At 61.3% G+C, this 12,462-nt stretch overlaps 1 protein-coding gene across 1 annotated transcript; it reads right to left on the reverse strand.

Moving 5' to 3' along the window:
• Nucleotides 1-85: 85 nt before the first annotated feature.
• Nucleotides 86-10,793, reverse strand: FAM171A2 (family with sequence similarity 171 member A2; the record flags this gene model as incomplete). Its single annotated transcript, XM_080713151.1, is given in 9 exon segments — nt 86-535; nt 538-1,537; nt 2,265-2,391; nt 2,509-2,625; nt 2,730-2,909; nt 2,987-3,145; nt 6,570-6,662; nt 6,878-7,105; nt 10,676-10,793. Coding segments are annotated over 9 exon segments (2,472 nt in total).
• Nucleotides 10,794-12,462: the final 1,669 nt, after the last annotated feature.

The following is a 12,462-nucleotide window of genomic DNA, read 5'->3' on the forward strand; positions in this document are numbered from 1 at the left end:
TCGCTCGCTCGCTCGCTCGGAGGCAGAGCCCGGGGCCCTTCCCGAGACCCGGCCCGGCGCCGACCCCTTCCCGCCCGGGGCGGCGCTACTTGACGTTGAACACCATCAGCGGCCGCTCCTCCCGCCGCTGCCAGGGGCTCTTCTTGTCGCCCGCCTCGTCGCCCGCCTCGGCGCCCAGCTCGTCCTCGGGGCTGGTGAGCGAGTCGCGCCGCAGCTCGCTGGCGCTGCTGCGGGAGCTGTCCCCGCGGCTGCGGCCCCGGCCCCGCGGCACCGTGGCCGCCCGGGCCTCGGGCGCCGCCACCTCGTCCAGCAGCGGCGTCAGCGAGTTGTCCTCGGGCGAGCAGAGCCCCGTGCGGCTCTCGCTGCTGCTGGGCTCCGTGTCCTCGCCGAGCGCCAGGCGCGGGGGCGCGGGCGGCGGGGGCGCGGGCGGCGCGCGCTCCCGCTCCTCGCGCGGCGGCCGGCGGCGCGCGGGCCGCGCCTCGTGCACGTCCACGCCCGAGTCCAGGCTGGCGTCGGTGCTGCGGCCGCCGCCGCCGCCGCCGCCTGCAGGTCGATGTAGGAGTGGCGCACCTGGGAGTTGGAGCGGCCGTCCAGGGACACGAACCAGGCGCGCGGGTGCGGCTTCACGCCCAGCTCCAGCAGCTTCTTCTCGGTCAGCGCCTGCAGCTCCCCGTTGAGCTGCGCCATGGTGGACTCGTTGAACAGCACGGGGATGGTGACCGAGCCGCTGACCGGCGCGGCGCGCGCGCCCCAGGCCTCGCCGCCCGCCTCGCCGCCCGCGCCCGCGTGGCCGTGGCCCTGCAGCAGCGGCCGCGGCGGCTCGGGCTGCGGGAAGGCGCGCGGCGGCCCGGCGGCCGGGCCCTCGGGCGCGGCGGGCTCGTCGCCCGGCCCCGCGGCGCCCGCCTCGCCGCCCAGCCGCACGTAGTGCGCGGGGATCACCAGCGTGGGCATGACGTTGCGGTACACGCTGTCCTTGAGGTGGTCGATGGAGCCGCACAGGATGAGCTGCCCGGCCGGGCCGAGCGACGGCGGCCGCGCCAGCTGGTCCACCGACTGCGACAGCAGGAAGTCGGGGGGCTTGCCCTCGGCCGCCGCCTTGTGGCCCAGGTAGTGGTCGAAGGGCGGCGGCGGCGAGGGCGGCTCGTGCAGGAAGGCGGCGCCCCCCGCCGCGCCCCGCCGGTACTCCTCGGGGCCGGGCTCCAGCCCGCCGGGCCCCTCGACGGAGCGCGCGCCCTTGAGCCCCGCGCCCTCGGCCCCGCGGGCGCCCGGGGGCTCGGCGGCCGGGCGGCCGGCGGCGCGCGGCTTGGCGCGGAAGAAGTCGTCCCGGGAGGAGGCCAGGTCCCGGGAGCTGGAGAAGGCCGAGTGCAGGGGCCCTGGCGGCGGGGCCTCGGGGTCTCCCGCCGAGGCCGGCTCCAGGGGCCCCCCGCAGATGAGGTGGAGCTGGGACATGGAGGTGGCCTGGTCTCGCTTGTTGGCGTCAGAGGGCCCGGAGAGCTGCAGCTTGCGGTGCTGCTGCCTGGGCTTCAGGCAGCGCCTCCTGGAAAGGAGGGAGAAGGGGACCCTCAGAACGCCAGGGCGGGAGCAGCGCCCCGGGCTCTGTCAGTGCCCGCTGCGGGGCAGAGAGCTGGAGGACCAGGGAGAATGCTCGGGCACTCAGGAGAGATGGGGGAGGCGTGAGGAAAGGGCCAGGGTGTCCTGGGAGGCCGGTGGGCACTGCAGCCATCCGGGTTCCCCCGGGGTGGGGCACTCCTTGGCATGGTGGGAGGTGCCTGCACATCTGGAAGAGCACCTAAGCCGACCAGGTGTGTGGCCCCGGATGCAGGAGCAGCCGCACACGCATTATCTCAGGAGTCGTGCCCGCAGGTCCCGCCACCCCACCCAGAGCCCAGGCACCAGCCTTTCAGGTCTCTGCATGCACAGGCAGTTCTTTCCTGGCACCTGGAGAATTGTGGGGTGTTTTGTTTTGTGGTAATGGGGATTGAACCCAGAAGCATTCTACTGGGCTGTACACCATCCCTGTTTTTAATTTTGAAACAGGGTCTCGTTGAGTTGCAGAGGGCCTCACTAAGTAGCTGAGGCTGGCCGCAAACCCACGATCCTCCTGTCTCAGCCTCCCGAGCACTGGGATGACAGCTGTGTGCCACGACACCCAGCTTCAGAATCGTTTTATGCACCCATGGGACCCAGAGCCCAGCACAAGACCAGGAATAGAGCAGGCCTCAGCAGGCCGAGAGGAGGTGGCGCCGGGGTCCCCAGGCACTCACCGGCAGTAATAGATGAGCAGACACAGCAGGACGAGCACCAGCAGGGCCAGGGCCGCCAGGATAGTGAGCAGGAAGATGGTGTGGTAGGTGCCGATGTCCTGGATGCCCGATGTGATGGTAACCAAGCCTGTGCCAGATGAGAGCTGAGTGTCCGGGTATGGAGGCCCTTCCCGCCTTTCAAGGGGGCCCGCTCTCCCTCCTCCCCTTCCACCTCTGCCCCCTGGTTGCTGACAGTCACTCTCACCAGAGGTGGGGGAGGCCATGGCAGCCACCCAGTACCCCAGCTGGGGGGAGACAAAGGTCCAGTAGAGCTGCCGGCCTTCCTTCCGGATCACACCGGTGCCATTGCGCACCCACAGCCCTGGAGAGGCAGGGGCTTCATCAGACCCCATGTCCCTCCCCCTCCCCCACCCGAGTCCTTTCCTTCCCTAAACCCCAGCCCATGCAAAGCCCCGTCGCACTCACCGCTCTTGGGGTCGAACCTCCAGGCTGGGATGCTGGTGCCCACAGCGAGGGCGCGCGGCTCGGAGGGCACTGGCAGGGACAGGTGGATGGGGCCTGAGAGCGGCACCTCCGTCCCGTTGCCTGTGAGCAGGTGCACACTCACCGCAGCCAGGGGCATCAGCTCCAGCCAGGAGCCATTGCCTGAGGGTAGAGGACACAGGGCTGAGGGCTAAATCGTGAGGCGGAGGGGTCCCCTTCCTTCTCAGGCGCCCGCATACCTGAGCCGGAGGCCTCGGTGCCCAGGAAGGCAGGGAACGCCCGCATTTCCTGCTGGGTGCTGGCAGGTGTGAGCGAGGCCCAGAGCTGGCTGTAGGTGGAGCTGATGGGCAGGCGGGCAGCCCGGCGCTGGAACTGCACCCAGGGCTGGGAACGGGCACCTGGTGGAGAGAGAGGCTGCAGTGGCCTGGCCAGGGACCGGGGCTCAGGGGTGTGGGGTCAGGCCAGGAGGGCACCGATGTGGAGAGAACCGGGCAGGAATGTGGACCTGAACCTCCAGTTCCAACCATAGCCCTCAGGAAGCTACTAGCTCCCCCCAGACACTTCCTCCTTAGAAACCTATACCCTGATGAGGTGCGGTCCTCAACAGCAGTGTCTCCCGTGTGGCAGGCACTGAGGCAGGTCCTGGGAAGAGCCCCCCTCGCCTTGGAGTTCATGGTCCAGTGTGGTGCGCTCCTTTTTCTGCTACCATTGGAAAGGTTCTGGCCATGTGTTGCCCATTATACACAGCATTTATTTATTTATTTATTTATTTATTTATTTATTTATATAGGGAAGTACTGGAAATTGAACCCAGAGGTATTCTATCTCCAAGCTATACCCCAACCTCTTTTTTATTTTTTATTTGGAAACAGGGTCTCACTAAGTTGTTGAAGCTGGCCTTAAACCTGCAATCCTTCTGTCTCAGCCTACCAACTAGTGGTACTACAGGCATGTGCCACCACTCAGGGCATTTATTTATTTATTTAATTTGTGGTACTGGGGAGGAACCCAGGGGCATTCGACCTCCGAGCTACACCCCCAGCCCTATTTTTTATTCTTTATTTTAAAACAGGGTCTCAGACGGGTGTGGTGGTTCATGCTTGTAATCCCAGCATCCGGGAGGCTGTGACCGGAGGATCGCGGTTCGCGGACAGCCTCAGCTACTTAGTGAGGCCCTCTGCAACTCAGTGAGACCCGGTTTCAAAATAAAAGAATAAAATAGGGCAGGGGTGTATCGGAGGTCAAATGCCTCTGGGTTCCAACCCCAGACCCCCGCCCCCCAAAAGAGAAAAAAACGGTCTCACTGAGTTGCACGGTGCCTAAGTAGCTGAGGCTGTCCACAAACCATGATCCTCCTGTCTCAGCCTCCTGAATGCTGGGATTACAAGCATGTGTCACCACATCCAGTTCTTATTTTTAATTTTTAAGAATTTAATGATTTGTGGGGGAAGGATAGTGGGGATTCAACACCTGCAAGCTACACTTCTAGTCCTATTTTATTTTATTTGTTTGTGTATGTGGTACTGGGGTTCCTGGAAGCCCTTCTACCTCCAGGCTACACTCCCAGACCTATTTTATATTTTCATTTGGAAACTGGGTCTCTTAAGCCAGCGAGGCTGGCTTTGAACCTGCGCAATCCTCCTGTCTCAACCTCGCAAGCTCGGGGATTACAAGCGTGCACCACCACGCCCAGCTATTTTTTAAAATTTGTGACAGTTGCTGAGGCTGGCCTCAAACCTATAATCTTCCTGCCTCAGCCTTCCAGTACTTGGATTAGCGGTGAACCACCACAGCCAGCTGAAGTGTGTATGTGGGGAGGTGGCTACTGGAGACTAAACCAGGGGCATTCTACTTCTGAGCTACACTCCCAGCCCTATTTCATTTTTTAGTTTGAAATAGGGTCTATGTTTCAGAGGGCCTCACTAAATTGTTGAGGCTGGATGCAAACCTGAAATCCTGTCTCAGCCTCACAAGTACTGGAATTACAGACATGCCTGGCCTGAATTTTTTTTTTTTTTCAAAATAGATAAAGCCAGGAGTGGTGGTGCACACTTGTAATCCCAGCATTTGGGAGGCGGAGACAGGAGAATCGTGGTTCGCAGACAGCCTCAGCTACTTAGTGAGGCCCTCCACAACTCAGTGAGACCCTGTTTCAAAATAAAGAATAAAAAATAGGGCGGGGTGTGTGGCTTGGAGGTCGAATGCCCCTGGGTTCCATTCCCAGACCCGCAAAAAAAAAAAAAAAAAAAAAAAAAAAGAGAGCTGATAGTGGTGGCTCAGCATTTGAAAGGCTGAGACAGGAGGATTGTGCTTTGCAGACAGCCTCAGCTACGTAGGCACTTTGCAACTCAGTGAGCCCCTGTTTCAAAATAAAGAATAAAAAAAATAGGGCTGGAAAAAAATAGAGAAGGGATACTGCATTAGTTCAGTGTGTGTGTGTGTGTGTGTGTGTGTGTGTGTGTGTGTGTGTGTATGTATGTATGTATGTATGTGGTGTGTTGTGGTGGGACAGAGAAGATATAAACAAAATTCTAATACTGAATGGTCATAGGTAGCATTTATTAAGCCTTAAAATATGCTGGGCACTGTTCTAAGCCGGTTACCTACAGTGACCCTTGTAATCAGCGTAACAGCCTCTGAGGCGAGTGTCTTTATTATCAACTCCATTTGATAGATACAGAAACGGAGGCAGCAGTTCAGTGTGATGCCCTTGGTCACCCTCCCGGAGCCTGACTGAGGCCCCGCTGCTGGCGCCAGGGCCCTTCCTCTCACCCGCTCCCTCCTGCCTGGCTGTTGAAGGGCCTGTGGAGTCCTGCAGGACGGGGGAGGCTCAACCAGGAAAGACCCGAATGGCCTCTTCCCGGAGGCCCGGAGGCTTGAGGCAGCGGCCCGGCAAGCTCGGGACAACCAAGGGCCGTTTGGCATTTTGGAATCCTCCAGGGGCATTTCGAAGCCTCTGGTGCAGAACCAGAGTGAGGAAGAGACTGAGCGTGTTAACTGGGGACAGAGTTTCTCCAACTCCAAAAGCCACCGTGGCTCTCTAGGGTCAGCCGGATGCGCCTCCCCATGCACGGCCGGCCCAGAATGCTCCCAAGCCCGCACTGTCCCCTCTGCCCCAGTGCCTGCTGCCTCCCGCGCCTCCCTCCAGCACAGGTGCCTCTGTGTGCTTTCTGCCTCTGAGCCCACAGGGTCCCCTGCTCCCTCCACCGAGTGCTCCGCTGCAGGTAGGGGCATCTGGACTCGGAAATCAGCGCCTCTTCTTGCCGTCCTGCCTGCATTGTGACTATCCCAGCATTTTCGATGATGTCTATCTGTCTCCCTGCCTGTCTGGGATTCTGCAAGGCAGAGTCCGCTCTTTCCTACCACTGCGCCCCAGCACCGGCCACCAGGCCTGGCACAGGGCAGGGCCTGAGGTGAGGATTAGCTAAGCGAGACTGAGGCTCCAGGCCTTGCATTCGACAGGTGTTCAGTACCCGGGGAAGGACTCTCACGGCCTCTGAACGGAGCCAGGCACAGATATGTGTAGGTCTGCTGAAGGTCGAGGTGGCAGGGAAGTAGGAACGGATAGACACTAGAAACCACAAAAAGCCCCAATAAACTAGATACATTTATTGAATACCTTCCGTATTTTAGCACACTTAATGTTATTTAATCCTTACCTCAATTTCATGTAGACACTGTCCTTCCACATCTTACACGTGAATAGAGCATGGCTATGTGACTTGCCCAAGGGCATCCAGCTAATACCTGAAGGATCAGAGGTCCCTGCACCGGGCCAGGGGGAGGGAAGAGGGGTGGGCATGGGAGGCGGCGGTGGCTTACCTGGAGAGCCTAGCAGGATGTGCACAAGGTCCTCATAGAGGATGAGGGTGGCTGGCCGCTCAGGGAGCAGGTAGAGGCTGACGGACGCATATACTGCAAGAGGGGGAGCCTGTCAACTCCAGAAAAAGCACCTCGCCACACGCCCCTGCATCTGAATCCCCATGGCTTCACCCTCCCTCAGCCCCCTCTGCATACCCCAGCCCGTAGGAGCAGCTGCTGGAAAGCCTGCCCCGCCGCCCCCAAGGGCTATTTTGGGAAGGGGCTGATGGAGGGTCAGCTGTCCCCCTTCCACCTGCCCCTGCACTCACAGGGCAGCTTGTCAACACGCCAGGGCACGGAGTTGGTGAGAAAGCCGGGACGGGCAGCAGCGACCAGCACCCAGGTGCCCAAGCGGTAGCTGAGGGGCAGGGTGGCCACGCCCTCTGAGTCTGTGGTGCCGGTGGCCAGCAGGGTCCGGTTCCCAAACACGTCCACCGAGGCTCGGGCCAGGGGCACCAGCTCCCCGCTCACATACACCTGTACCTTGATCAGGATCTCTGTGGGCAAGATGGGGCGAGAGAAGGGAGGGGAGGGAGGCTGAGAACTCGGGGAGCCCAAAGGGAGGGGCCAGGGGGCTGTTGGCTGGGAGAGGCTTTGGGGCTGATGCCACAGCAGGCATTCTAATAAGAACTGGTGTTTATTGTGTGTGTGGCACTGGGGATTGAACCTAGAGGCATTCTACCTGTGAGCTACACGCCCAGGTCCCCTTTTTCTGCAGTACTGGGGATGGAACCCAGGGGCATTCTACCTCCAAGCTATACCCCTAGCCCTAGGATTTTTATTTTGAAACAAGGTCTCACTAAGATGCAGAGCACCTCACTAAGCAGCTGAGGCTATCCACAAGCCTGCTATTCTTCTCTCAGCCTCCCATGTACTGGGATTGCAAGCGTGGGCCACCACACCCGGCTACCCCCAGCCATTTTATTTTTTATTTTGACACAGGGTCCTGCTAAGTAGCTGAGGCTGTCCTTCCACCTGCGATCCTCCTGTCTCAGCCTGAGATTACAGACAGGTGCCACCACACCCGGCTAGTATTCATTTATTTTTGCATTGCTGGGGGTCAAATCCAGGGCTTCAGGTAGATCTAGGCAAGAGATCTACCACAGGGCCACACCCCCAAGCCAGATCCAGCAGGTATCGAGTGCTCATCAGGCCTCACAGCAGCCTGAGAGGTAGGTGGTGCCGTTACCAGCTCTCATCAAGTCTAACTCCTGCACACTTTGACATTTTAACATTTCTGAACTCAGGCTAAGTCTAGAATTGCTGATGTCATAATTACATTCGACAGCATTTTTTCCCGTTCTTACCGGTGCATGAAATAATGGTGCATCTTATACTCAGTGATGTATTCGATTTGATAAAATATGCCCTTAGCCCATTTTACAGACAAAGAAACCGAGGCTCAGAGAGTTTAGATACTTGCACTACAGCTGAGAGATCTGGATCCAAATCTGGCAGTCGCCCTTAGGATATTTTAAATTCTTAGCCATTTTGCCTCCAGGAGACCAGTGTCTGCCAGGAGGAGAGGAAAGGTAGGGCTGAGAAAGGACGAGTACAGGGGAGACAAAGGTTCTGCAGGTGAGGAGGGAAGGAGTCTAGACTCAGCAGGTGGAAGGGAGGCTGCGTCTGAATTTGGGTTCTCAAGAAAAAAATTAAGAAGGGGACACTAAAGAGCCAGCCGTTCCCATCGCGCGTTCGCTTTCCGGCATCTTCTGCACAAGCCTTTGCCTTCAGATTTAGGGACACACCTGAACCCCTGAGCCCAAGCAAGTATCTCCTGGCCCCGCCCCCTCACAGCTAGAGCTGGTCAGTGACAGCCAGTCACCATGGCAACGCCCTCATTCCTCCCAGGAGATCTGGCTGGGAGCTGGGGCCCTGGCCAGGGGAAGGCAATCCCGAGAGCCCACCCAGGCCCCAGGGAAACTGGTGTGCAGCGGACTGGGAAGGGAAGCCCAGCCTCTGGTTCCTGAGGCTGCCTCTGCCAGTGACGGTCAGTCCAGGCTGGCCTGCGGGTGTCCTGAGCTGGCTTGGGGCCATGGGGCCTTGTGTTGTTCCCATGGCGTCCCCAGGCAGCTTCTGGGATCTACAGCCCATCCCACTCCCCACTCAGGGCGGCCCCTTCCTGCACACTGCACCCCTGCTCTGCTGCTGATAATGAGTGTGGAGGCTGGGAAGGTGGGGCCTCAGCCTGGGGCAGGTGGGGAGTGGGCTGGGTGCTGGACTCTAAGGAATCCAGGTACAGACTGGGAGGCTGGCTGAGAGCCGCAGGCTGGGGAGGCTGGGAGCCACAGAGTTCAGGATACTCAACAGTGACAGGTGTCCTCTCTCAGGCTTCCAGTCCAGGGCCGGTGCCCTGTGGGGGCATCCCATCCAGCTGCTCCCAGAATCTAACCCTGAGGGTGGGGCAGGGCTCTGCCCCCCAACACACCCAGCAGGAATTCTGAGAAGCCAGAAGGGCCTGGCTACTCCAGCCTGACCCAGGCGAGGAACAGCTGGAAAGAGCAGCTGGGGAGAGGGGACCCGGAGTGTGAATATGGTCACTGGGGGAAGAGATGCCATGGGCTTAAGGGTGGGGGCGGGGAACAGGGACACAGATCGGGGTGGGCAGGTAGGGCCTGAGGGAGACTGTGGGGGGGGGCAGGTGCAAGCACACCCCCTCCCCCTTCCTTCAACCTGGGCTCCCGGCCAGCCGCCGGCGCCCCCTCCTGGCTCCATTCCAACCAAGTCCCTGGGCCCTTCGCCTGGGGTGCAATGCCCTGACGAGGGGCTTCCTGACAAACTAAGGCCTCTTCCTACCTGGCGAAGCCTCTTCTCTTTGGGAGCGCCGGGGAGACTGAGGCAGAGGAGGGTCCTTCTCCATTCCTCAAAGCCTGACATTTCTCCCATACAGTACGTGCCTCCGGGCTTCAGCCCTGCCTCACTCCGGGAGGAAATCCGACCTCCTCTCGTCATCCGGACCCCACTTCCCTCAACCAGACCCCCACCCTGCCTTTCCTGCCAGCTCCTCGGCGGGCGGGGGTGAGGAGTGGAGCAGTCTGAGGCAGGGCTGGGGCCCACACGCCGGCCAGGGGTGAGCAGTCGCGGGCTGTGGCGCAGGAGGCTGGGCGGTGGGCGGTGGGCGGTGGGCGCCGGACTGGAGCGGCGGAGGCCCGAGCGCCCAGGCGCGGAGGTGCAGGCCCGGCCAGGTTCTGCGCTGCAGGAGCCGGCCCCACCCCCATCTCACACACCCACCTGGGCCGAGGGAGGCGCTGGGAGGGTCTCCTCCCCTGGGGAGGGGAGGGGAGGAGAGGGGTGGTCTGGGAGCTGGAAGGGGACGGGAATGGCAGGAGGCCGGCTGGACGGGGACCCAGGCGCCTGCCCTTCCAGCGGGCAGTGCCCGCCGCCAGCCAGCCAGCCAGCCCAGTTTGTCTCCACGACCACAGCCCTGCCGTGCGCCTTGAGCTGGGAATCACAAGGTACCCCTTTTCTCAGGCCCCCAGCTGCCGCCCTCCTCCATCATGGGCTGATCAGTGCTTATCTGGTGCACCCCAAATTCTAAACCTGGGGGGCTGGCTGGAAGCTGTCAGGCTCCTGCGCTAGGAACCGCGTCTGAGCAGTCAATCCCGCCCCCAGCCTCACCCACTCCCCCGCCCCTCCCCCAGCCCAGCTCCGGGCGCCCAGCCCCCGTCCGGCCCGGGGTGGCAGCCGATGCCCGCACCCCACCCACCGGGGCTCGGGAGCCGGGGCCCCGCGGGGGCTGCGGAGCCGGCGCCCCCGGGCCGCCGAGGGCGGGTGTGCTCGGCAGACAATGGCTCAGGCAGCAGCGCCTCGCGGACCGGGAGGAGAAAAACAAGTCGGGGGGAGGCGGCGCCGAGCCTGGGGACCCCCGCCCTCCGCATTGTGTCTCCCCGAGACCCCCGACCCGGACGGCCTCTCCCCCGTTCTCGCCCAAGCGCCGACCCCAGGTCCCCCGGCTCCCCCGCCCCACCCCAGGGGGCAGAATGCACCCACTTCCCGGCGGCGCGCGGGGGCTGCGGGGCCTGGCGGGGGCGCCGGCGGCGATCGCGCCCCGCCCGGCCGAGACTCACCCTGCGGGCTGGGGGGCTCCGGCGGCGACTTGCCGGGCGCCCGGGAGGCGCCGCCGAGCAGCAGCCCCAGCAGCGGCAGCAGCCGCGCGAGGACGCCGGGGCCGCTTGGCGGCGGCATCGCGGGCTCGGCCCGGCCCTAGCGGACCATCGCCCCCCGGCCCGGCCCGGCCGCCGGCTCGGCCCGGCTCCGCGCCCGCCGCTCGGCTCCCGCTCCGGCTGCGGCGCCCGCTCCGCGCGATTGTCTCCGCCCGAGCCGCGGCAGCGCCCCCTGCAGGCGGCGCCCGCGCGGTGCAGCGCCGCCCCTCGCCGGCCTCCGCGCCCGGCCCACCCGCCCAGCCGCAGGAGGGGCGGCGAGGCCCCGCGCCCGCGACGGGCTTCCAGAGCCCCCGGAATCGAAGCAGGATCGGGGGCCTGTACTGCGGACTCGCAAAGAGCTCCCGGCTCAACTGCCCCGTCTCTGCACGGACGCCAAGGCGGGGTTAGGGAGCTGCGTTTACACCTCCACAACTTCGGAGGGAGTCAGAACTGGGGGCGCCGCCGGCCTCCGCCCCTTATTAAGCCACCTGCACCTTACTCGGCCTTGGAGTCCGCAGTCATCCTTTTACCACGGGAACTGTAATGCTCTCTACCTGATAGGGTTCTTCTAAGGATTAAATGAAATAATGACGTGGAAGGTCTAGCACAAGTCAGTACTTGGAAGGCTCAGACAGGAGGATTGCAGGTTCAAGGACAGCCTCAGCAACTTAGCAAGACTCTGTTTCAAAACTTTAAAAGTAAAAAGGGTTGGGGGGCATAGCTTAGAGGTTGAATATGCCTGGGGTTCTATGTCTAGTACCAAAAAAAAAAAAAAAAAGCAGGAAGTGGCGGCGTATGCTTGTAAGCCCGGTTACTTGAGAGGCTGAGACAGAAGGATAGTAGATTACAGGGCAGCCTCAGCAAGCTAGCAGAACAACCAACCAACTAAATAGATAGATAGAAGGGCTGGAGGTGTGGTTCAGAGGTAGAATGACCCTCTGTTAGCCAGGCATGGTAGCACGTGCGTGTAATCCCCAGTACTTGGGAGGCTGAGACAGGAGGATTGTGGATTTGAGGACAGCTTCAGCAAATAGTGACACTCATAAACCTAACAAGATCCAGTTTCAAAATTTAAAAAATCGGGCTGAAGGTATAGCTGGACCCATTTGGGAGCAGTCATCGTGGCTAGGAAGTTCTTCCAGAAGTACCATCAGCTTTTCTCTCCCACGGAGAATCATCTGTTGGTCCTACTGCTTCTGGCTTCACTGCTGACAGACTGGCTCTTTCCCTCTCCCTCCGCCGTCAAACCCCACATCTGAAGGCTCGTCCCACCGGGCTTCCTGTCCTTCCCCATCAGTCCCCATCACTCAGCTTCTGTTCCGCTTGGTCGAATCCTCATCTCACTGGCACCGTAGCCCTCTCTGAGCCTCTCTGGCTGGCCGCCTCTTTAGCACAATGTGGTGCTCTGGCGGGGACTGGGCGCCTAGGGCGTCCTCCCCAGAGGATGGCGGACTGCCTTCTGAATTAGGTCCATTGGTTGCATCCACACTGTACACGCTAAGGCTGGAGCCCAGGGCTGCGCCACAGCTGAGCTGCATGCATCCTCAACCCCTTTTACTTTATTTTTGAAACAGGGTCTTGCCAGACTGCTGAGGCTGGCCTGAAATTTGCCATCCTCCTGCTCCGGCCTCCCCAGTCCCTGGTATTACAGGCGTGCGGCACCTCACCTGGCTCTTTCACTTTCCACAGAAATTTCCATCTAACCAGATCCC

Source organism: Muscardinus avellanarius (assembly GCF_963383645.1).
Source record: "Muscardinus avellanarius genome assembly, chromosome: 16".
NCBI classification, from domain to species: Eukaryota; Metazoa; Chordata; class Mammalia; order Rodentia; family Gliridae; genus Muscardinus; species Muscardinus avellanarius.